The 25543-nt window shown below is 50.5% G+C and overlaps 1 protein-coding gene across 1 annotated transcript; it reads left to right on the top strand.

Annotated features, from left to right (window-relative positions):
- The first annotated feature begins 581 nt into the window (after positions 1–581).
- Positions 582–24219, top strand: LOC142042250 (sodium- and chloride-dependent GABA transporter 1-like). Its single transcript, XM_075051996.1, has 14 exons — positions 582–822; positions 6036–6167; positions 6848–6948; positions 9482–9591; positions 9973–10105; positions 11306–11440; positions 13298–13401; positions 13714–13838; positions 14653–14765; positions 20228–20359; positions 21096–21198; positions 21620–21720; positions 22489–22656; positions 24115–24219. Exons 1-14 carry the CDS (start codon positions 582–584, stop codon positions 24217–24219), a joined length of 1803 nt encoding a protein of 600 aa, XP_074908097.1.
- Positions 24220–25543: the final 1324 nt, after the last annotated feature.

Raw genomic sequence — 25543 nt, 5'->3', positions numbered from 1 at the left:
GCTCCGTGGCTGGTGCACCCAGTTTTGGGCCGCAGGCCTGGGGGACATGACACCTCCATCATGCCCTTCTCCACCATCACTCAGACATGCCAGATATATTTCTGGAATGCTTTGTGGTGGGTCACCCACAGGCTGTGACTTCTCTGCATGCATACTGGTCCTGGAGCTTTTTTTGCAGAGCAGGTGTTGGGATGAAGAGGAGATAAGATGAGAGTTGAGGGGTTTGCTGTGTGCTGGTAACAACCAGATCTGAGCCTGTCACTAGCAGTCTGCGTGACCATCACTCCTCAGTAGGGCGGCTGTGGAGCAAGGCAAAATCATCCTCCTTTTTCTGTCTGGGGAAAGCAGGGAGGCATGGATGGACTGCCCTGATGTGCACCAGTCTATCCAGTGAGTCCACCTCAGACCCAGCAAGGCCCTCCCCTAAGCCTGCTACACTAACACAGGATACCTTCTTTCTCTACTTTCTCGTCAGGAGCTTTGCCCAGTGCTTCCCACTTCACCTGCGCTTGGCCAGGGTAGAGCCTGCCCTTCCTGCTCCTCCAGCCCCTGAGCAAGAGTGGCCGTACCTCTGAGTCACGATGGGCAAGATGGACAACACCTCCGTGGAGCTGAACTCCCCCTCTGAGGTGAAGCAGGCAGCCCTGGAGGAATCGGAGCCCATCGCCCCGGAGGCTGTGAGCACCAAGAAGAAGAAGAAGGAGATCCCAGACAGAGGTTCCTGGAAGGGGAGATTTGACTTCTTGCTGTCCTGTGTGGGCTATGCCATTGGGCTGGGCAATGTCTGGCGCTTCCCGTATCTCTGCGGCAAGAACGGAGGAGGTGAGAGAAACGCTCAGCACCTGCTCTCACCCCTAAGCAGCCTTGTCCCCTGAATGGGCTTCAGCTTGGTGGGGGTCTGGGCAAGCAGCTGGTCCCCTGGCTGAGAGCGCTCCCTCACGATGTGAGTTATTAAGCTGTCAGGAGACTAGTTCCCACAGTCTGTGGCCTTTACTAGCAAGTGTGGGTTGGGAAGAAGCAGCCCAAAGAAATAGAACAAGAAGTTTGATTTTTGTCAAGCTTCTGCAGTCCAAATTTGCAGGGCTACAACAAAGGGTGTCTGGGGACCTCATTTATTTACAAGGAGGGCTATGCACGTAGGTACCCAGCTGCTTGCTGGGGCGTTCCCAGGGAAATCAGCTTATATCTGCTAATGGTGGGGTTCTCCTCAGTCTAGTGTACTCTCAAGGGGTAACAGTTTTGCATCTGAGTTTGGGTCATGTGTCTGAGGAGTTTTGATCAGAAGCTTTGCATGGGCCATAGCAGGGCCGTGTAGACATATATTCAAGCATGCATACATATGTACATGTCCACAGGCACACATAAGTGTCATCATCTATGGAAGGAAATTAGCTTTGACTTACTACAGTGCTGTGAGAAAGGTCACAGTTATCATTTCCATCCTAATGTTTGGAAAACAGAGGCCACAAGAGAAGGCAGCAGCTGGCAAAGGACTTACAGTAACTGTTATGCAGCTGGTAGCAGTGCCCTCTGTGGACAGTTAACACCAGCTTTTTTTACTCTTTTTGTTATTGCCCCACTACATCCTTTCCTTACCAGACCTCAGCTGAGACTTTGCCAAACCATTGCAAGGTTAGAGAAAGGCAAGCAAATGGGGAAACAGTGCTGGGCTAGAAATCAAGAGATCTGGGAGATCAGCCCCCTGCCCAGCTACAGAGTTTCTGCATGTCTTGGATCCAGTCAGAAAATACACCCTTGTGCCTCAGCTCCCCTCTAAAATGGTGCTATTTCTTCCACCTTGGTAGGGATATGCTTTTGTGGAGGGGAGTATGGCCTGCTTTGATGTCGGTAGAGCAGAGGCTCGCTCTTCTCCTCCCCCATGTCCAGCTGTCCCAGTGTTTGTGCCTGTTACTGGAATAACTTTCACTCCCCCCTGAAGTGCTGCTCACCTCCTTGAACCATTTCTCAGACTTCCCACACAAGTCCCAACCCCTTCACCTCACCTTTAAGGCTGTGTATATCATTTTAGTATCGCCTGCTAGTCTTCCCATGTTGTTCTTTGCTTCCCTCTTAGCTCTTTACTGTCCAGAGTCCCTGTCCCCAGGGCCACGTTCATTCATGCTGCTCTGAGGGTTTCTTCTCATGCGTCTTCCCCACACCTTTTTTCTTTTCCTTTTGCCTTGAATTCCCTTTTCAAAACCTGCTTTGCCTCTGGCTCTTATGACTTCTCCTCATATTGCCAGCCCATTTCTGCTCTCCATGCTGTAGGTGGTGTAGGATGTTCTTCTCCCACCCTGGGAAAGAGGAGAGGGGTCTGGCTCCCTGCAGCTGTCTGTCCATATAGTTCCACAGCATTTAGGGAGATCTTGGCCCTTTCTCTAAAGCACATGGAGTGAGTCCCAGTGGGGGACTGGACAGTTATCCACTCTGACAAGATGATTTCTAATTCAGTATTTCATTTTGTGCAGAGGCGCGAGTGTGTGGCTGAGCCAGGTGAGTTTATGGGGATCAGCCAGATCTACCAGGGGAGCCTGTGCCACCATCTCCAGAGCTGTGGTGCGGGTCTGCCATTTTTATCTGGGCACACTATGGCACCTGACTGTGCTAGCCCTCCTCATAAGACACTAGCCCCGTGACTAAGTCCCAGCACTGGTTTTTAGCCCGGTCTCTGCCCTGTGACTGCTGTGCCGTCTCAAACACACCAGATCCGTGCTGCCCATGGCTCCATCTCCTCAAACATAAAGGTGGGGATGACAATATCTATGATCAGATGAGGGGTGTTTTGAAGCTAAAATGAATCCTATTTATAAAGTCAGCCGAGATCCTAGGACGGAGGGTGCTGTGGGGTGTGGAGCACAACTACCGACATTAGCAATGGCACACAGGGTGCTCTCTGCCCCGGCAGCTGCAGGCACGCAGAAGGATCAGCCGGCTGCGAGCAAAAAACACCAGACAGATGAAGTGCAGCAATCGGTGCCTGCCTCCTCTCAAACGCCCTGCCTCGCCTGCCTGTTCCTGCCGTTCATGGCAGCCTGTATCACTTGTTCCTCTCACCCCTACCCAGTCTGGCTGTTCACAGGCACGACTGTTCCCGCAGCCGGCAATAACGAGCAGCAAGTGGAGGCTGCTGATGCCGGAGACAGGCGGGAGAGCTGACGCACAAAAGCGTCACCGGGAGCCGATGCGGAGCAGCGAGGCAGGGTCGCAAGGCATCTGATTTGCAATTGGGTGGGCACCATCTTGGCTCTGTCCCAATGGAGGTGCCTCCGGAGCAGAGCAGACCGTGGGTGGGACTCTAATTTTAGCGTCCTGCATGTGCGCTGCTCAGAGCACGGTCGTGTGGGCTGCTTCCATTACGCACAGGCAAATTGAACTGAATGGAAATATTGTCGTCTCACTTACCGCTGTCACATTGTATCAGCTCATGGCTGATTTCCTCAGCATTGTAATCGGGCACATAATTAGGGGATATTCAGCCAGGGTACGGCAGCCCAGCGCAAGGCCCATCTGCTGCAGGGAGCAGGCTTTAACCCAAAGTGATGCCTGGGCTCCCTGCTGGCTCTGCACACAGCTGAATGTGCCCAGCTATGACTAACGCTCCAGCCTCTACACTGATTTCTAACCTCATGCAGTCCTTCTGATGTCAACAGGATTTTACCGGACTCTAAATTGACTCTAAATGCAGCTCAGTAGGTGCTAAATATTGTCTGTGAGATCCTGAGCTTGAATAACTTGAGAGAAGAACATTTCTTTAAATAAGCATCATGCATTTCTCATTTACACGTTGAGACTCCAAGCAACGGCATGTAACAGCTTGTAATGCTCAACTTTTGATCCGTGGGCAGTGTTCGCCATTTTAAGGATTAATTATTATTCCTTGCTGTACAGCATTAGGAGCTGGAGATGGCAGGCAGGTTTGGGGCTGCACAGTGAGTGCAAGGCATCGTGTGAGCCTTCCCTGCCTCCAAGGGCCAGTGCCCTGAGCAGGCAGGGCAGGACCAGCACCAGCACCCCTTTGACCCATGGACAGCGGAGACAAGTTTGGACTCTCCCAGGGTCACACACGATCATTTGTAGCAGGCCCAGGAACTGAACCAGACCTTTCAGCAGCCCATCCAGGGCCAGAGATTAAAGACCATCCCTTTCTCTCTGTGTCAAGGATTTAGTCACAGGCATGCAAACTTTAGGTACAAGTTTCAGAACTGATTTCCCCTCCGGCTGTAGAGCACCCGGGGTTGTTATCCGTGCCTGCTGGGGGACCTGACCCTCCAGAGTGGCAGTGTCATTGCCAACAGCCCTCCGTCCAAGGCTGCTGTCTGGTTTGTAGATTTTCCCCTATTATGGGGGATTTTTGTCAAGCCAGGATAAATGACCTGGGTTCAAAAGTTTGTCTGTTTTTTTCTCAACAGTCTAATAACATCTTTCACTTACAAACCTTCCTGGCCTGCTGTAGATGAAAAATGCAGGATCATCAGGGCTGTGGCCAAATTGCTTTAGCTGCTTGCACAGAAGCGAGCAAGGCAGTGTGGCTGCTGAGAAGCTCAGTCTCCAAACTCTACAATGAGGCACAACAGCAGCAAGGCAGCATCTGTGTCCTCGGAGCAGACCCTGGCTTCCCGCAGGGCTCCTCAGGGGCTGGACCTTGCAGGCTGCGGCGGCTAGCGAGAGCGCAGGGGAGGATGCTGAGCAGGCAGTGCTCCTCCTGCAGTGATGCTCAAAGCCGTTCGCTCCTCCACGCCAGGCGGCTGCTGAAGCCAAGAGCCTGTGCTTCCACGCCAGCTTGCAATTCAGGCTCGTGGTCATTGAGCTGCTGGCCCGGAGCGTGTTTCCTCCCCACCAGCCGCTGCCAGCTCCTCTTGCACGCTGCCTCCCACGGACCCCCACACCGGGTGCTGGCGCCTGCCTTCCCAGCTGGGCTCAGCTCCCCACTTGGCAGGCAGGCGTCCCCAGCTGGGTGTCCCCTGAGCCAGCATCCCTGGCTGTGCCTTGCTGCTTCCCTGCCCTTGGAGAGCAGCTGCTGGAGCCTGGCTCTGCCAGGTGCAAGCTGGGCTGCAGCTCTCCAGAGTGGCTTTGCTTGCTAGCTCCGCGTTTGCTTTCCCACTAATATCTGGAGAAGAAGACTCAGACTGACAGCTCAGCCCTCTGGCTAGCGCAGAAACCAGTGCCGTCCCGAACACGGCCAGCTGCTTCTGAGCAAACTGAGTGTCCCCTCTCTCTCCCCAGCCAGCATCTTCTGCAAGGGTTTGTCCTCCTCAGGAATGATGGCATGCTCCAGCACATGCATGAGGAAGCTGGAAAATGAGCTTTATCCCAAGTCCTAGAAGTCAGGATGACCTGAGGATGTACACATGGCGAGGCTCTCCTATTCTGTTTGCTCTTCTAATAACGGGGTACAAGTAATATCTCTAGTGAAGAGCTGCAGTGCCTCATTTCTAGTGAGATGATTTCCATAGGGTCCATAGAGAAGGATAATGATTTCACCAGGAATTTTAAGGTTAAAAGCTAGAACAAGTGTGGGGAGGTCTATAGGGCTGTTACAAGAGCAAATACAGTCTTAGCCACAGTTTCCTTAAAAGACTGAAAGAGGTATAAACAAAGAAAGTAGTGGCCAGTGCCAGATATTCCTGTTTTTCCCTCAAGGTGAAGAGCTGGGAGCTGCTGCAGGTAAGACAGAAAACATCAACAAGAACGAGTTACCCATGTCAGTGTCCAAGCTTTTGGGTTTCTTGTCAGATTGGGCTTAGCATTGCCTAAATATCTAACAACAAAGTGAGACTGGCATCACATAGCTAGTGATGCCAGTATATGTGTATATATGATACATATATATTCATAGTGATAGGAGCAGATAGGGACAAGGCAGTGGTGATCTTAATGGGAGACTCACTGAACACACTAACTCCAGTTGCAAACTGTCACCTCCGAGCAAGTCTGCTCCTCATCACGTGGGTGCTGCAGAACAAGAAACCACAGCTGAAGGCATTTACTTCTTGGTAAAAGGGGGAGCCGTCTGATAGCGTTGCTCCTTCTTTCAGGGGCCTTCCTCATCCCCTATTTCCTGACACTGGTGTTTGCTGGGATTCCTCTCTTCCTGCTGGAAACCGCTCTGGGCCAGTATACCTCTGTTGGCGGACTGGGAGTCTGGAAATTAGCACCCATGTTTAAAGGTACTGTACTGTAAGTTTGTGAAGGTGACAGCACATAACTGCAGACAAAAACCCTTTAACAGTTTGGGAAGCAAATCAGCAAACCCCTGGGGACTGGGATGGGGTGGCAGGTGAGGGGAGTTTTTTTCCCTCTGTCTTTTTCAAGCTGTCCTTGACCCTGATGTCCGCAGTCACTAACATCACTGTGCTTTGTTCAAACAGTCTTGTGTGGTGACAAGGCACTTTATGAGCAGCAGGGACTGTGACGGAGGGACTCTGGTTGCAGAAGACCTGCCCCAAGCCTTCCCATGCGGGCTTACTTTAATTGCATGGGAAAGCTGTAGATAGGAGACATGAACCTGTTGCTGTGTCTGGAGTAGCAGCATTCTGGAAACCAGTTTAGAAATGCCTTGGATGTGGGAGAGAGCGATTCTGCTGGGGAAGTGACCAGATCTCGTTTTCATGGAGCTCTGTCCCTAAAGTACCCGTAGCATACTGAAAGGCACCAGTGGAAATGGGTGGGTGAGAGATGTGAGGGAACAAGCCATCCTTGCTGACCAGTTCAGTGTAGCTGTACTGGGTGCTGCGTTGATGAGCTGGTTAGCTTGTTCTGGCTCTGCCACAAAACCTGGTGTGATGTCCGTGAGTGCAGTTGGGCACCAGAGACCTGGATTGATGCTGCTCTCTGCCTTCATTTGCAGGAGTGGGGCTGGCAGCTGTAGTTCTCTCCTTCTGGCTGAACATCTACTACATTGTCATCATTGCCTGGGCTCTCTACTATCTCTTCAACTCTTTCACCACGGTGAGTCACAGACATATCTACAGCATGGCATTGTCTGTGCTATGGGTCCTTACTCCCTGCTTTACGCGGAGGAGTTGTTTATGCCACAAAACATGCTTGTAGTTTGTGCAAAGAGCCTTCGTCAGCACCCTGCTGGACCCTTCCCAAAGAGGTTCATCAGCCCTGGAGGCAGTCGTGTAGTGCTGATGGGTGCTGATGCTTGTCCTCTGGAGGGGATGGTCCCATCCCCTCTCTGGCACCTGTTGCCAATTACATCAGACTTTAAAACCCACCCCGTGTCTCTGTCATGTTTCCAGAGCTGTGTGAATCTAAGAGCTGCACATTTCCACAACTGTTTCTGTCACAACATGTTCTTATTACCCAGGACTTAGTCCTGACCTTAATTAGTCCTCATTTATGCTTCTCTTGACAAATGAAATCCCGGGGGGGGTGGGCGGTTCTACTGAGAAAAATGGTTCAGAAAGCATTTAGACATCTGCTTGTGACTGTCCCTTAGCATGTACTTTGGTGTTGTGGTTCCTCTTCCATAGCAGGGTCTTCTACCATACAAGGTCAGAATCACGCCCCACGTTAACTTCTTGGTAGCTGAATGATTAATTTCAGCCTAGCAGCTGGGAAGAGCTCCCTTAACTGTCTGAGCAACCTGCAGCCTTAAAGACATCAACTCTGTGGTTCAAATGGGATTTTTTTCATTTAGGTATAACCCTGAAATGCTGTTACGAACATTGTACATCCAGTTTCACTTTTTGTTTGATCAAAAAATTCAAGTATCTATCAAGACTTTTGCTAAAATATTCTGTTTGGCATTCCCACCTGTGTTTCTACCATCAATACTCACTGTAGGCTCCTGGGTCCAGAATAAAATTGTCAGTCATGGATGATTAGGTGCACCCTTGGGGGATTCCCAGATGAACAAAAGTCTACCCCAGAAGAACACATCCCCATTCTGCCCTGGGCAGGATGCTTCTCAGGATGAGGCTTTGGTACAGTCAGGTGTCACACACCCAACTGGTGACAGTGCTCGTCTCTACACAGGCAGCTCCAGGTGTTTGGCTCAAGGCCTTCCCTTTTTCCAGAGATAACTCCAGATTCCCCAAAGGACCCAAAGTCCAAATAAAAAAGCTCGGCTGATGCCTGTCCCCTGTTCCTCCTAAATTTGACTAGAAGTATTTTGAGCCTGAACAGGAACCCCACTTGCCTTCTGCAGTTTCTGTCCTCCGAAATTCAGAGGAAATGAAGCACCAACATGCCGTCCCCCTGCCTGGCCCTCCTTGTAAGAGCTGCACAGTGTCTCTGATGTGCAGACTGCTTGGTTGAAGGGCTGCTGCGCTGCTCTGCTTGAGCCATTGCGTTTGCTTCAGTGCAATTAGCAAGCCCACAATGAAATCACTGGGTGGGTGCAAACAGCCTGGGTGTCCTGTCCCCACCTGCCCCTCCCATAGCCCTTCTTCTGCCAAGCCAGCATGCACGTTAGGAGGTATCATCTGCTGCAGTGAACTGATTTAGATGCGGGATGCAGGCAGCACTTAAAGGCAGTGATGCCACAAAGCACTTAAAACAGATAATATTTCTAAAGGCGTCTGTGTTCGTGGATGAATAGGAATGGATACAAACATCTTCTTAAAGCTTTGTTGAGCTGGAGCCTGAGGTCTTGTCTGCAGAGGAAAATAATCCAGAATAGCCATTCTGCATTTATCTACATGCACTGCACTTGGGAAATGAGATTGCTGCACATGGAGGCATATCTGAGCTGCTTTTGTTGGGCTGCCTCGGCTGTGGCACTACACAGCATGGGTGAGTTGCCCTGTGTGCTCGCACAGCCTCTGACGCTGCGGTTTCATTGCTTGCAGCACCAGAGCTGATTGTATTAAATCTGTAGCGGTGTGCTGCCATCACATTGCTACCTACAGTGTAAACATCTCCCAGGAATCCCTTTGTGCTGCTTATAATCAGGGCAGGGGACAGCATGAAATAACTATTACGCTTTAAATTTACTCCTGGGCTTATGTTACAGTAGTTTATTCGTGTAGACAAACCATTAGCCCCCATTCTCAATGCCACGTTGCTTTTTAAGCATTGAAGCTTGGTATAAATGAGAGATAGGAAACAAATCAGTGTTTATTCTTTGTGCACTAAGTTCCAACCACTTGTTGAGTGAAGCTAGCCAAAAGCTGTAATGATTATAAACACAATATCCCCCAGTAGCTATTTTAATTAGTAGCTATTAATTACCAACAGTTAATTGGAAATGGCTTTCTATCTGGGGAATTGCTAACAATTTATTATTGCTACAGCATTGCCCTAATCACATCGTGATATTGTTTTCTGGAAAATCCGTGTCACAACTTATCATTATTCTGGAAAGTTGTTTCATGCTTTTCGATGCAAGGTCCCCACCCATCCAGAGGAGCCACCCATCCTCTTTACAAGAAAAATGGGGTTTCAGTTTAAAAGAAGCCAAATTTCGCTTCTCGCCGCTGGCCTTGGGAGATGCCACGTTAATGATAACCCCGCTGTCCTTATGCTGGTGCAGGACCTGCCATGGCAGAGCTGTGGAAACGCCTGGAACACCGACCGCTGCTTCTCCAACTACTCCCTGGGCGACACCACCAACCTCACCAGCGCCGTCACCGAGTTCTGGGAGTACGTCCACAGCCTGCCTACACCAGGTTTCTCACCCTCACCGCGGCCATCACGCCTGCTCGCCGGGGCTGTGGCCGTGCCCGCTGGCACCTTTCCTCGGACAGCCTTGGCAGGAGGGCGTCAGAGCCGGCCATCGGCCAGGGTGGGCACGGGCATGGAGCGTGCTGTGCAGCTGCAGGTCAGATGGATAGAGAGGACAACGGCCTCTGCGCCTCTCTTCTCCTTCCTTTATCCCATCGCGACGAGCCTCAGGTCCCTTTAGGGTTTTTGGGGCTCTCGTGCTTTGCACCTGGCCCTTCGCCCTCCAGCTGCCGCCAGCATCTCCGATCCCTCTGCCGCCAAGGGTCGGACTTCCCCTTAACACAACTTCTCCCCCCCCAGGAGGAACATGCACCAGATGTCTGGGGGCCTGGGGGAGCCCGGCACCATCCGCTGGCCCCTGGCCGGCACACTGGCCCTGGCCTGGCTGCTGGTCTACTTCTCCATCTGGAAGGGCGTGGAGTGGACGGGCAAGGTACGGTGCGAGGAGCGGGTGTTTCGGTGCTGCCTCTCATTGCCGTGCTCGGGTCTTGGCTGTCGAAATGTCCTCCGGACTCAATTTTCTTTGAGTGCCTATAACTAAGGTTATGGTGTTTTGAGGCAGAATTGCAGTAGATGCTATTAAATTCCTGACATTTACCTTTCACGGTTGTAAAAATTGCTACCGTGTTTATGGTAATTTTCATTCTAAGCATAGGGAATAGCTCTTCCCTGTAAAGTCATGGGTCTGAGCGCTCAGTCTCTCTGGGAAGAGATTTTCAGAGATTAGTTACAATTCCCACCTTGGGACAGCCCTTTGAGAGAGCAAGGCCTCTTCTGGGCTCCCCCTTTTGAAAACCATCGTCTCTTAAAATGCTGCTGGTGGAAAAAACCTCACCACCTCCTTTGAAAATCTTCCTGTTGCCCTTTAGGTATTGGTGGGAGACCTTCAGATCAGAAGCGTGTTGTTATTCACTGTGTAGCATTTCAGGCTAGCACAGCAGAAAGGTAATTGGTTAGTTTAGTGAAACAGCGATGCTGAGATACTGAGATGTGTTATTTAGAGCACAGCGTGAAGTAGCGGGACATTATTATGAAAGGAATAATCTACAGGAGAGATCAGAAAGAAGCGCTTCAGGTGTAGGTCACCTAAGCTGTTAACTTCTGCAGCGGCTTTCAAACAGGTTTTAGCTACGCAGCCGCAGCAAAGCCCTGGTGATAGCCGGTGCAGGCCTTGTGATGAGGGATGGCATGTACCTGCAAGTCCCTGAAAGAGTGCTGAAAAGAAAGCGGCAGAGTCAAGACAACTCATGTTGCTTGATGCATTGGACTAGAGAAACACCAGCTTTTGCTCTGCAAATAAGGTTGTGATGACTTAAAGGGATTACTTTTGTGGACTAAATTTATCCTTGTGCAATTCCCTTGTCTTTGGGCAATTCATCCAGACTTTAGCACGCTACTTTTGTGATTAGTGTGTCCTTGCACGTCGTTGGCAGGGAGAAACCTCAAACAGCCAGAAACATTACTAGCATAGGAACAGGAGACAGAAAACACCAGGAAATGCTGCCAAAACCAGCGGTGCGTGGGGAGCCCATCCCCTTCGCAGGGGGACATGCTGGATGCAATGCCACCACGGGCAGGAAAGCTGCTGGGCACTGGTGGGCTCATGGCTTCTCTCCCACGATGTCTTTCGCAGGTGGTGTATTTCTCAGCCACCTACCCCTACTTCATGCTTTTCATCCTCTTCTTCCGGGGAGTCACGCTGCCGGGAGCCAAGGAGGGGATCCTCTTCTACCTCACGCCCGACTTCAGAAAGCTCTCTGACTCCGAGGTTTGTAGCCTAGTGAGGAAAGCTCCTACCTCCTGGTTGTCTCCATATTAGTCTTCCCTGGGCATGTCCCTTGAAGATTTTAAGTATTAAAAAAAAGCTGGAACTGTTCCCTATTCAAGAATCACAACCCTCACAGGCTGAGACAAAGCTGAAGGGCAGGACCTTTGTGGGTGGAAATCTGTGCAGCAGCTCTGTTGTACTCAAGCAGTGTTATCCATAGGGCAGGGGGGGGGGGGGGTCAGAAATTACCCCAATGAAGGAAAATCCCCTTCTGGGCTGGAAATGCCTCATTTCACTGACCATCCCAGGGCAGGTGATTTGGTCTTGATCTGGTGGTCCCAGAGAAAGGATGATGTGGTGTTGCTGGCATGGGAGTCTCAGAAGCAGCACAAGCACAACAGTACACACAACAGCAACTTTTGGAAGTGTTTAAATGACGAGTGGTGGCCAGTAACATCGCCTTGGTCAGTGGAAGCACAGAGGGAGCCCAGGAGGAGTATGAAGGCTTGCAAAGGCAAAGTTTTTCAGGAGACACAGACTCTGCCTTTTGCAGCACCAATGCTCCTGTGGCTCCAGAGTCACCAGTCACGTGTGAGCAGGGACAACTGGACACCCATCATTTCCCAAGGCATCCCAATGATCCCTCTCGCAAGACACTCACTGTAATTGTACTGCCAGCTACATTGGCTCTAATGCTGGAAACAGGGCTCTCAAGACCAGAAGAGTTATTTAAATACTATGCAATTAAGAAACAAACAGTCTGCCCCCTTTTCTTGTGCCTTCTAGCGTTTAAGACCTTAAGGCACTGGGACCAGCTTTGCAAGCTGTCCTCTGCAGTTGTTTGCACAAGAAACTCCATGTTGCAAAATCAAAGACATGCTAGTGGAAGAGGAATAGAGGGGTTGAGCATGGGATGTGGGTCTCTGAGGGGAGCAACACCCCTCAGCGAGCAGCGGTGATAAAGCAAGCACACACACAAATTCAGATGATGCGCGAGTCCTGACCTGCACCAGGGGCTGAGGGACGTGGTTCAGAAAATGGGATGCAGAACCCTTCCTCCATTCCCATCCATCCCTGGAAGCAGTCTTGAGCCACAGGTTTCGGAGGGCTGGGGATGTACGTCTGGTGCTGGGCCAGACGGCGTTCTTGATGCGCTTGCCACGTGGGAAGGATGTAGACCCCCTGCTCCTCCTCCCCGGGAGGCATTGCTCTCTAGCAGGCTCCCTCCTGACACTGCAGGCAGGAGAGGCATATGCCACATCCCCGACTCAGGGCCCTGTTTTAAAGACCCCTGGCAGCCCCGTTCCCCTGGGGGGAGGCACAGGGTCCCTGCTGACCCTGCATCGCTGTGGGACGCGCAGTGGCTGCAGAAGGCAGGATGCTCTGGTCACATCTGTGCGACACAAATGCACAGCATCACCAGCCCGCAGGTAAAAAGGGGCTGCACCAGCCATCTCAGTTACTCTCCTTTCCACCTCCACCACCATCTCTGGGTTCTACCGTGCCCTGGAGATAGGCGTTCAGAACGGCACGGAAAAAAGTCGATTCTTCAGACACGTTCAGCCCGGTTGGCAGTAACACGGCTACAGGTTTCAAGGCGGCTCCTGGGACATTTCCAGCCGCCGACCCAAGCATTTCCTTGGAGCTTGGGTCAGCAGCCAGCGTTGCAGCCACCCGTGGCCCTAGTGACAGGGTGCCCTCAGGTCCTGACCACCCCAGTGGGCTGTATGGCCAAGTCCACAGCCCCACGGTCCGCATCCAGCCCCCTCGCTAGCCCTGCACTGAGCTGCTGCAGGAGATGCACCTGCAGCACGGAGTCCCTCCCGCTGCACTCCTCTCCCGGCTCCTTCTCCGCAGGTCTGGATGGACGCGGCCACACAGATCTTCTTCTCTTACGGCCTGGGACTGGGGTCCCTGATCGCTCTGGGGAGCTACAACACTTTCCACAACAATGTCTACAGGTCTGTTGGGGGTTTTTTTCCAGCCTCCTGCATGGCAGGGAGCGCTCACGGGTGAGGGAGGGGGTCGTGGTGAGTCTGGGGTGCCTGATCTCCGACGTCCCCTCGCTGGCGATGTGCAGCCAAGGGGCATGCTGCGATCATCGTAGCGGGGCTCTCCTGCCTGCAGGACACTCAACACATCACCCGCACCACCTCTCCAAGGCGCAGGAACAGCTCTCGGCAGGGCTCGGTCTTTTGTTTACCTCACCCTTCACCCCTGGCCTCTTGGTAAGGACCTGTGGGTGGTTTCTTTTCTTTCTTTCTCTCTTCCAGAGACTCCATTATTGTCTGCTGTATAAACTCCACCACAAGCATATTTGCCGGATTTGTTATTTTCTCTATTGTTGGCTTCATGTCACACATCACGAAGAAGTCGATCTCAGAGCTGGCCTCCTCAGGTAAGCAGAAACCCAGGTTCAGAGGCAACAGCAACCTTTGAGAGCAATTTGTCCATGAGCGTGGGATGCTCACAAGCCTTTCCTGACCGGGACCCAAGTGCACAACCCTTTTTGCACACCCTCCCACCAAGATGGGTCTCAGGCACCTGTGGCTGATGTTCATTGTACACTGGCTGCAAGGGACATCTCCGCCTGCTTTTAATGTTCACCTTCTTTTAGTGCTGAATTTTTATGTGCTTTTGCTGCAGTGAAATATTTAGGCCATTTGCTTTCTGAAACCTTCCTGTGGAGAATAGATACTATGTTTTCAGCAGACATGATCAAAATTTGGAGTTCCTTTTCCATGAGAAATTTTGAAATTGTAATCTCAGAATAATTTTTAACCAATATGGGACTGTGTCTTTTTGCACAAAGACATATTTTGAAATTGCTGTCTTCCCAGAGAAAGCTTTTATCTCAAGAAACAGCATTTTGTGATGGAAAAAAAAACCCCAACATATCTGGAAAGTTATAACCAGTTCTGAATATCAGTTTATTTTTCTAGCAAAGTGCTCTAGCTCCATTTGGCAGCAGTAATTTGATGACTTTTCTTGCAAAGTGTTTCTCCTGTCATTCCTGCCTCCCCATCCTACCCCTGTGCACCCCACCGGGATGGTGTGTCATGGGTGAAGGCTCAGGTTTTTCTAGCTCCTATATTAAATACCTGCAATTCTTGACTGTGATGGTTGTCTCTCTGTTCAGCTGTGCTCCTTAGCTCAGACTTCCCATCAAATGCTTTATAAACATGGGCTCATCCCTCTTTTCATTACCACAGGCCCTGGACTGGCTTTCCTCGCCTACCCACAGGTTGTCACACAGCTGCCCCTGTCCCCGCTCTGGTCGATCCTCTTCTTCTCCATGCTGATGATGTTGGGTCTGGATAGTCAGGTGAGATGACCCAGGGACAAAGTGGGGTAAGATACGAAGATATCTTCGGATTCAATGGTGGTGTCCTCATCTGCACCTTGGGACAGTGCCGAGCAGGGTCTTTTCTTACTCTTCGTGGTGAGATGCAGCTGCATGAAACAAAACCTCCCGTGTGGTCATCGCCTCTGCACTCTTCCCTAATGAAGTGTGGTGGTACCTGACCACTACCCAATGCACCAGTCCTTGTCTTGCTGCCAATTAAAAATAGGAATAATGACGAGTTTCCAGCAGCCCAGCAGAACCAGTCAGCCTTACAGGGCAATCGCTGTTTCCCTGGAGGAGGAGAGGATCTCTGGAAAGCTTTTCTCCGCTCAGATCAATTTTTGGCCCTGGTGGAGTGCTGGTGCTGCTACGTGGGCACAGCATGTCCCCATCTTGCTGGGTGACCCTGGCAGCTGAGCTCACAGGCTCTAAATAGAGCTAGCGGGAAACTATCCCTGCCAAAATACTTTGGGGCAAGGAAAAAGGAAAAAGATTTCTTTCAAGTAATAACTACTTTGTTCTTGTAAGACATGATTCCCCTAACCCCCAAAATAGGTATGTGAAATAAGGGAATTCAGTATTAACTGCTTCATTTCATGCCTGCATGATAATAGTTTGTGGTCATCGCAGCTGACTTGGTATTTTGTGAGAAGCTCAGTTTGGATGCTTTGGATTTTCTTACTGTGTCACCTTGACCAAACTACATTTCTTGTGAGGCAAGAAAGTGTCATTATTTGGCTTACTTTCATAGGTTAGTGTAGAAAGTCTTCATCTTCTCTACTCCCAGGAGCTGGAAGGGGCATCTCTGCACAAGGTGCCAGACCCAGTGCTCTGGCACAGCAGCGATAGGTTGCACCGAGAAAAGCAGCAATGCAGCGTTTGAATTAGGGCTCTCCTGTGGTGTGAGGGTGCTGGTTTGATGCAGCGTTTTGGGATTGTTGTTGATAACAAAAGTGGCCCTAGGCGGAGCTGAAGCACCCTGGTCTGGTTCGTAGATGAGCAGGGGTAGATCCTGGCAGAAGGAAGGAGCCGTGCCTTGGGAAAGGCTGGTACCTGGGTACCCTGACTGCTTTGCCATCAGTTAAGTCTTACAAGATATTTGAGGGGGAAGCAGCTGGATGTAGCCAAAGGTCTCTACCCTGCCCCCCTTCAGAACCCTCACAAAACAAAACCCAAAAAATCATGGTTTCTGTGTTTTTATAAGCTGTGATAGGTTTTTTTCTGATAATTCAGCAGAAATGTAACTACCCAGTGAAGCACTGAATTGCAGCATGCCTCACTTTTGAGTGCATCAAAATCAAAGGCTCCTTCAAAAGCCTGTGCGTGGTCTGTCACATCCTCCCCTGTGCCCGCGTCCTCTTTCCTTGCAGTGCAAACCACAAATATAAAATGGATGCTCTCTGGATTACAGGTAGCATTCATAAACCCAAGTCTACTTCATAATCAGACTCAGACCTATTCCTGAAATGTCACACCTGGTTTCCAGGAAAATCTAATCAATCAGATCGGGTTTTCAATTATGGCACACTCCCACAAATACATCATAAAGCTCACGTCTGCATTACCACAGACATTATTTGGCAAATAATTTCAAATAACGACTAAATGTTCCAAAAGAAGATACATATACAGAAAAAAAAAATTACTCTCCATGGATTATTCACTCAGCACTGGTAAATAGTTTGAGACATGACAATAAGCCCTCTAAGCACTGTGTGGAATTTATTTGCTGCATTTGCTTCTGAAATACCACTTGAAATTCTCCAAGTCCCTTCTGACAGCTGGGTTCGGAGGGCAGGCAGTCTGTGGGGGGCTATCATTGCCTGGAGGGGGGGGTGGGAACGAAGCATCAAAAGGAAAACAAGCCTTTTAAAAAGCACAGATAAACACATGTGAAGAAGCTTTCTGTCTGCATGCTGGAGCTCTGATTCAATCAAACAGACCATTAACAGCATGGCAGGTTATGTGTATAAGACAAATAACACAGGCTGCAACAGCTGCAATTGCACATGCATTTTGAAGTGTCCAGTTAAAAAAAAAAAAAAAAAAAAAAAAGAAAGAAGGGACAGTTTTGCCATGTGCTGATTAAATATAATCTGTGGTATTTGCAGATGGGGAGCAGTCATTTTTCATTTGGGACAGCAGCCCAGTCCATGAGGCACGGCAGGGCCATAGGGCATTTCTTGCACCCTGCACCCCCAGGGCTGCTGGGCTGGGGCTGCCCCTTGCCACCGGCTGGACACGGGTCTGTAGGCACAGCGGAGGTGCCCAGAAGCCCAGCTAGCGAAGGAAGGTAGGGCTGAGATCTGCATTTGTGATGCAGCAACAAGCCCAAACCCTTTAACGATGGTGGGAGTAGGTCGATCCGTGTCCATTAGCTTCGACAGCAAGTCTGCAAATGCAGCACCGCTACATCTGCCTCTTTCTGCCAGGGTGCTCATCTCATCTGCAGTTACTTGAATGGATGAATGACCTATATCGATAGACACGCGCCTTCCTCCTGTGCCCCCACTTGCCGCTCGTGTGCCTTAATGTTCGCTCTGCCTCTGATCCATCCGGACTTTAGCTCTCCTGCGTCTAGACCCTCTTGCATAACATGCTAATGCTTTCTTTTAACCTACCAGTTTCCAGGTCAGGCGTTTTCTCCCCAGGGGAGCTAGCAAGCCTTGTGACTGCAAGCCTGTGTCTGTCCCATGTGAGGCTGCCTCCCACAGGTTATCCGTGAGGATTTCCAGCTGACAGCAGTGAGACCCAGTCTTGTGGCTCTGTGCTGCACATCTGGCAGCTGTGGTCGGACCCCCCCCATGGGCCCGTGGGTCCCGGTCAGGGTGCTCTGCGTGGACAAGGAGGGAATAGCAAGCCCCTGACACTGGGAGAGTGTGGGACAGAGACTTTCCTTCAGACCAAGGTGCCACCTATATTGACTCCCAAACCCAGGTTATCAGACCCAGCAGCTTGTGTAATGATTAAGCCCCTGAAGGGGGAAAAAAGCAAAAGAGGAAAGTGAAGGGAAATAAAATCTTTAGGAGAGAACCAATATCATGGAGTGAGGCATGAGGAAGAACAGAATATGTACTAAAAATTGTAGCTGGAGATGCTGAGAAAAATGAAACTTTTTGGAAAGCAGACTGAAGCATGTGGTGGTTGCGGGGGTGGGGGGGGTATTTGTGTGCTTGTCTACCCACAGGCACAAGTGTGCACACAGGGCAAGGGTGAGACCAGAAGGCATCACAATGACCAGATCCTCATCACTCCTGAAAGCAGCATGCTTTCACTCAGGTGCCTGCTTATCTCATGCGAGCATCTAAGGTTGGGTATGCAGGCTGGCAAATGTGGACCCCAGGCCAGCCAGGGAGCCACAGTCCCCAGGGTTGGAAAGCTGAGCCTCCTCCAGGCTGCATCACCTCTGAAGCCTGAGGCTGGCATGAGGCAGTTTTTGGTAAATGCTATGAAGGCCATTGCCTGTTTTATGGCTAGAAAAAGCAGCATACCACCATTTGGTTCCCCACCTCATTCATTACACACCAGCTTAATTTTCATAGGAGGCAAAGAGATTTCAACTCACTTCGTAGCCCTGTTCCCCACCACCCGTCTCCCTGTCTTTCCCTCTGTGCTTTCCCTGACTTTGATCCCTCTTCCTGCACCAAAGGGCTGTCGGTTTTACTCCGTTCCGTTATCTGAGGTATCTTGTTCTTTGCTTCTTCTCCCATGGACAACCCTCACATCCACCCTCTGCCCCTGACCACCCTCCAAACTCTTTCCCCTCTCTGCCTTGCGTGGTGCCAGACCGCCTGGCCCTGCCCATGGCTCCAGCAGTGCTTGGCCACGCATCCACGTGGAAGGAATAGCTCTCGACAGTGTTTTTTTTTGTCACGCCGGCTCTTCACACTGTGATGCCAGCTCAGTCCTGACTCTTCCAGACAAAGAGCCGGGTGGTATGGGGTGAAGAGCTTGCTGTCAATGAGTATAAAGGCAACTTAACCCATGCCCGAACAGCACAAGATGCTTTAATAGCACTTGTGTCCAACATAAAAGGCTTATCTCATTAAAAATTTGAGTTGAAGCAGTTGAGCTTTGATGCTCTGGGAGTATCGACTTTCCGCACTGCACTGTGCTGATATAAAACCCTGGGCAGAAACATCGCCCTTTGCCTCGCTCTGTGCCCAGGTGGAAGCCAGCCCCAGCAGCCCGCGGTGTGCAAGCTCTGCCACCGTCCCTGCCCAGCTGTAGGCACAGCTCAGACTCCTCACTCTTCTTCCATACATCTCTCCAGCCCTCTGCTGCTCTTTTTAGTCTGTGTACCTCTACCTCCACCTCTACTCTAGGGTTTTTTCCTTCTTGTCTCCCTATTCAAAGCTGAATCTAAAAATGCCAGCACTTTCTAGAGTGTTGTCCCAGGGACAGGGGGGTCCCTGACATCCAAGAGCAATGAAACCTCTTTCATTTTCATTGCCCTGGCTTGTACATTTACTGAGGGTGACCACGGAAGCTAGGAGCTTGCTGCTTTCATAAACTTCCCAGGATTTTTGCTAGAGGCATGATGCGCTCTCTGTCAGCTGTACGTTACCAGTGGCTTCTGGGAGTGAGATATAAAAGCGAATCTCACAATTTATCAAGAAATAGGAGGGAAGGATGCACTTCACGTGTATGCAGTCAAACTGTCCTCATGCCATAGGGCAGAACTAGTAGGAAAACTGATTTGAAGGTAACACTCACGGGGACTTCTTTACACATTATGGTGCAGACACCATTAATATACTCTGCCTGATACAACACTACACAAGCCATTTAGGTGTTTTCAGCTCTAGAAAGACCACGTGCTGTGAGGATGGGCTTTTAATGTGCTACATGCATTTAATATAGCGTGCCTGAAAAAAATGAAATAAAGTCAAGGACTGCGCAGTCAGAGATGTTGTTATTATGCACATGCATGTGAGACTGGGCAGTGGGTAATGCAGCTCCTTAATGAGTGGTTTAGATCATTGAGCAGCACAAGTGCTGTTGCAATAGGCTGAGAAGAGCACACACGGAAAAAGAAGAGCAAGCAAGGTCCTGCACGTGTCCCAGCAGCAGACAGACGCATTGCTGTGACAGAGAGCCTCGCAGCGTGGGGGAGCAGGGCAGTGGTGGGAAGTTCTGGAGAGTTTGGGTGAAGAAAGAGGAGGCTTTCCATGGGAGGCAGAAAGCAGAGATTTATATCTCAGCTAATTTCAGGTATTTAAACCTGGTGCTTTTAGCTCCCTCTATATTCAGTGGAGGGAGAGAGGCATTTTGAGAAGATGGGCTGGACCAAATTTGTGTAAAGGTGCCTCCTTTTCTAGTGTCTGCAGAAAGCATTTAAAGCTATGAGGCTCTCAACGTTGGAGTTAAATGTAGGAGGTGATGATGTCAGGCTAAGATACTTACATATATATGTCTTTGGTGTATACATTTTCCTGTAGTTCTGCACTGTGGAAGGGTTCATTACAGCCCTGATGGATGAGTATCCTCATCTCCTGAGAGCCAGGAAGAAGGTCTTCATCGCAGTAGTCTGTTTCATCTCTTATCTCATTGGATTCTCCAACATCACCCAGGTATAGAGAGCCGTGCTTGTATCTCCACTCATGGCACCTTTCTAGTTACTTTGGCATAGCACACCAGCACCAAAAGCTTTAGAACTAACAGCATCCCTAGGAGCCATCCTAATGATGGATAAATGGGCTTGCTCACCACTGCTGCATCTCAAGTGACTTAGGATGCCTCCATAATTTTTACCACTACCCTGTTGTCAGTCTGGCTTGTTATTTTGCTATTTGCAATAAGGGCTCGAGCCAACAGAGGCCAAGCTGAGGGAATGCTTGGTGCAAAGGGTTAAGATAACATAAAGAAGAGCAGTCTGTTGGGCCCCTGAACCTCTGGGGCTGAAGCCAAGGTTCATGTGTGTCGAGGTTAGGGCTGAGTGGTCTGGAGACCATTTGTGGAGCACTGTAGGTTCATGAGGAGGCAAAGCAGCAAAACTCCTGGGAGGGGCAGAGCAGACTAAATTAATTCACTCCATCTAAAACAGGGAAAAGTAAGAAATCCTAGTGAATCTCTGCTTTTCTCCTCACCCTTGGCCATGCCTGAACAGGCTGGCTAATTGTCTGCAAGAGTACATCAGTTTTGCTGCTGGGAACCAGACTCCAGTGGAAACATTGCAATGCTGGCTTTACGTCCAAGGAAATTAACATTAAAGCCAATAGATACAGATAGTAGCGATCCAAGCAGCTGGCTGATATTGTTGACCATAATCTATAACTAAACTCCTTGGCCCTGGTTTTGTCTCCTCAGGGTGGGATTTATGTCTTCAAGCTGTTTGATTACTACTCAGCCAGTGGCATGTGTCTTCTCTTTCTTGTGTTCTTTGAGACCATCTCAATTTCTTGGTGTTATGGTAAGCACAAAAGACCTTGTTCGTTTGTTTTCTCCATGGGCACAGTGAGTTATTTTAGAAGCCTCCCACAGTGAAGCCAATGAAAACTTTGCAAGTGAAAATAGCTTAAGCTGATAACTCCAGAAAATTGGGAGCGGAAAGCTGTCATCTCACTCCTCCAGGCCACCACAAAGACCTCTGCACAAACTGGCAGATGCCTAGGGTCCTGCCCTCTGGTCCTTCAAGAAGACACCAGAAACATGGAAGCTGCTAGCACAAATTTGCTTTTGTGTCCCCGTACCCCATCCCCTCCAGATAATGCTTCTCATGCCACAGCATTGTTACCTTCTTGCTGTGACTGGCCTGTCCTGTGTCACAAGAAGAGATGATGACCATGGTGCTGAGATGGGATATTTTTTTCAACGCTCATTTCTCCTTGTAGGTGTGAACAGGTTTTACAGGAACATCGAAGAAATGATTGGCTACAAACCTTGCATCTGGTGGAAGATCTGCTGGGCCTTCTTCACTCCTCTCGTCTGCCTGGTAAGAGCTGGGGCATCCTATCTGCAGGAGTGGATCCAGAAGGGCCTCTTAGTTTGGATGGGCTGTAGGGGAAACACTGTGTTCTCAATCCAGTATAGGTCTGGTGTAAGGTGGGCCTATGCAGACTTGAAATGGGCAAAGTAATACAGGAGCATCTTTCACTCTGCCCGCTGGGAATCACTTGTAAGAAAAGCTCTAGATGATTGTTTTAATCTAAATGAGGCCTTCTGAGATGCCAAAAGATAAGCAAATAATTTACTCTTTTCAAGAGCTATTATTGGTTCTGTGGAAGGCTCTCAGCTAGTCCAGCTCCAGCCTCAGCCCCTGATAGGCTTGTCAGAGCAAAAGCCATCAGCAAATGCAGTATAACTAACTGTGGCACGATTTTGCCTTTGCTGGTTCCTGTGCTTCCAGCAGGAGTAGTACAGGGAATGGTGTGAGAAGACCAATGACATGAAGATACAGGCTCCTGAGGCCAGCTCTGAGAATGCTGTTAACTTGCTCAGGAGCTGGTGTGGGGGCACTGCTTGTCTGAGTCGTGCAGTGGAGAAGGAAATCAGCAGTATTCCAGTTCCAGCTTTTTACATAGGATAATAAGAAATAATGTAAAATTACCATCTCGTGGGCTGAGAGCGTCTGGACTAGTTTAAGGAGCTGTTGGGTTGCTATAAGACTGTTGGGAGCTAAGAGGGTAGTGAAGGAAAGAATGGAAGGATGGACCCTGTTTTTTCTCACCTTCACCTGCAATGGCTGGTGCTCTTTTCCCAGGGTGTGTTCTTCTTCAGTGTGGTGGAAATGACCCCTTTGACACTGGGAAAATACGTCTATCCCGCATGGGGACAAGGCATCGGTTGGCTTATGGCTCTGTCCTCCATGGTACTGATTCCAGGATACATGCTGTACTGTTTCTTCACCTCAACGGGGAGTCTCCGGCAGGTACGAACAGCTTCACCACTCCTCTTCTGCCCTCTGCTTAGAGTAAGCCTCCACTGAACTAAGCCTAAGAAGAACCAAGCAGACTGCTCCGACAAAGCTGTCAGCTGCAACTACAGATACAGGTTCAACCCTTTGCTTAGGCTCAATCCTGTTTCCACTAAGGATGGTGAAAGCGTGTCCTGGCACCCAGGGGCAGCTCATGAGCACGTTTCCACCCATCCCCTCGGCACCTCGTGCAAACCAGCAGTGCCAGTCAGCAGCGTGAGTGGCTGGCGTGCACCCTCTCTGTCCTGCGCTCCCTCTAACAGCACCCACACACATCAGGAGACCCAGACCTCCTCCCCACTGGTCCTAGATCCGGGAGTGAGCAGCAGATGGCAGCAGGAAGAAAGTCAGTTTTTCTGTGTGTGTGTGCGTGTGTGTGTGTGTGTTGGTATCGGAGAGACAGAGAGAATTTTTGGCCTCTTATATGCACAGATCCTGGATTAGCTTGTAATAGAGCTGGCGCTGGAGGGAAATTAGATGCCAATGCTGAATAAAGTGGTTTTGACAGACAGGAAAGATTACAAGTCATTTTGATCCTCCTGAGCATGAATGTGAGGGGGAAAAAAAGACCATGAATGGCAGAAGCAGCTCAGTGAATGTTTCAGGGACTTCACCCAGCAACAGCCACTTCAGCGGTATTGGAGAGTAGGAGCTTATTTCCCTTTGCTGGAAAGAGCTTCTTCCTGACTTAGTGATGTCTATTCAGGCCAGGCTCAATCCTGCTCTGCTGTCTCTTCTGCAACTTACAGCATTAGTCCCTCCCTGACAGACAAAAGTGATTCATTCTTCTTCATCACTCCTGATGCTCAGTCCACACGCCTCCAGTAATGACTTGCCCCTCCGTATTTGCCTGGGTTCTTGCTTCACTTTGCTTGGCTCTGTAATTTTAATTTGATCAACTCAGGGTGACAGGAATTGCTGCTGCTGGTGCAAAGGTTTGTGCAGGTGGACTGGTCTGATCTGCATCAGTGGCGCAGGCGGTAACCTTGTCAGCCTGCTGTAGCTAACTAATAATGCTTTATAATCAGCCCTAGTTGAACAATTATGGAAACTGGGAAAATGGGTCTTCTCTGATGCCTGTGACTGCAGCTCTCTCCTGTTCCTACTTGCAGCTGGTATTGCCTGGTAACAGTTTGCCTGTGTTCTAAGGGTGATCCCTGTATTTCGGATAAAAGGAGGAGCTGCTGTGCTGTGTGCAGCACCAAAGCAAAGGTGACTTGCAGAGGCTTTCAGTGGATGGCTGAATGGTGCTGGAGGAGTAACTCCTGCTGCATGCACCGTCCCCTCGCCCTGTAACTAGGGCCACCTCTGAGGCTTGGGGTGAGGGGTCCCAACCCTCAGCTGCAGCCATGTGCCGGCTGTCCCACCGCTGCTGCCCCGGCTGACACGCTCTCTCCCTTCATTCCCCGGCAGCGTTTGCAGCAGATGACGCAGCCCAAGCCAGAGGTGCACGCTCAGAACAACGGCCTCCAGCCGAAGATGTCCTTGAACGGGAGGGTCTCGGACGCCACCGTCTAGGAGGAGAGCCCAGACCTCCTCGCCCTGCCCCGTAGCTGCTCGCACCATGTTGTCCCTTCAGCTGTCCCTGGCTCCACGGTGGCTTTCGCTTGTCGAAGAGAGGACCTGGCAGAGGAACCCTTTCGCATCTCCTCCTCCTGGCCCAGCCTACCAAGGCCCTGCACGAGCTGCTACCAGGGCGTTGTGCGGTGACCGTCTTCATCCTGCAACATCCTGGTCCAGGCTCTCGGGGAGGAGCAGCCGGTGCCCAGGTCTTCCTCCTCCTGACGAGAGGTGGTGTTTCTAGAGAGCTTAGACTGATCGCTGATCAATTGTTCTTCTTGCCTTTCCACGTGAACCTCCGCAGAGCATCCCAGAGCATCCCAGCTGTGCTGTCACCCCAGAGAGCCAGCTGACACCAGGTTCAAATCCCAGACGGCTGGCGACTGATCTAGCGTAAACCAACACTAGCGAATGCATAACTGGAAGGGATGTGGCAGAATGAGGCATTCCATTGAGGAGTCCAGCGTGCTAGTAGCTGTAGGACATCGCCCCAAAACTGGAGAAGGGCATCAGGACAGTGTGTGCTGCTCACAGGTGCCATGGTTCAGCCCTGGGCAGTCTCCAGCCATTTTTACCGCATCCATTGGGGCTGGCACTGTGAGCCAGAGCCTAGCAGAGTAGGCAGCCCTTTTCTTCTGGAACGTCCTGCCCTCTGCAGCTGTGTGCAGTAGCCACTCCCTGATCCTAAAATGCAGTTTAAAGGGTAAGTGGAGGGCTCTTTGCCAGAGGCTGAGTCTCCTACACTGACCACTCTCTGCTGCAGTCAGCTTTGTGCAGAGGCAAGAGGTCTGTGTGTGACGAGGAGACTTTCCAGCTCTGTGCAAATCTTCCCCGTAGCTGGAACAGGGTGGTTCCTGCCAAACACCCTCCCTGGCTGTGTCCCTGGGTGGGAAGCAATAAGATGCAGCATAGTGCCCACGGGTGGTTTAGCTTATGCCTTTTTTGGGAAGTGGCAACACCTAAATCCCAGCTGGTGGAAGGCAGGAGCTCCTAGGGGAGCTGGTAGGATGTAGCCACCCTGCTTAAAGCCGCCCCTGTGAACTAGTGCTAACTTCCCTTGGGAAGTGTCTGTACAGGCAGCTGCTGGTGCTGGCACATCCTGACTCCTAGCACACACATCGCAGGAGGCCGTGAGCTGTTGTACATGATGCTGGAGGAATGTATAACACCTCAGAGAAGGCTGGGAAGTGTTTCAGAGCAGTCCTAAAGCAGCAGCGTATTTCTTGGTTATGAAGCCTTGAGAAAGGAGGTGGTTCATCATAGCACCATGAGCAGGTGTGAC

This window comes from Buteo buteo, chromosome 19, assembly GCF_964188355.1.
Source record: "Buteo buteo chromosome 19, bButBut1.hap1.1, whole genome shotgun sequence".
Lineage (NCBI taxonomy): Eukaryota > Metazoa > Chordata > Aves > Accipitriformes > Accipitridae > Buteo > Buteo buteo.
This window is presented reverse-complemented; position numbering and strand designations above follow the sequence as displayed.

Excerpts from the sequence above, each read along its gene's own strand:
- LOC142042250 (XM_075051996.1), top strand. The coding sequence starts at position 582 with ATGGGCAAGATGGACAACACCTCCGTGGAGCTGAACTCCCCCTCTGAG. Across the intron at positions 10,106-11,305 it reads GCGTGGAGTGGACGGGCAAG|GTGGTGTATTTCTCAGCCAC; the intron begins GTACGGTGCGAG and ends TGTCTTTCGCAG. Across the intron at positions 14,766-20,227 it reads TGTTGGGTCTGGATAGTCAG|TTCTGCACTGTGGAAGGGTT; the intron begins GTGAGATGACCC and ends ATTTTCCTGTAG.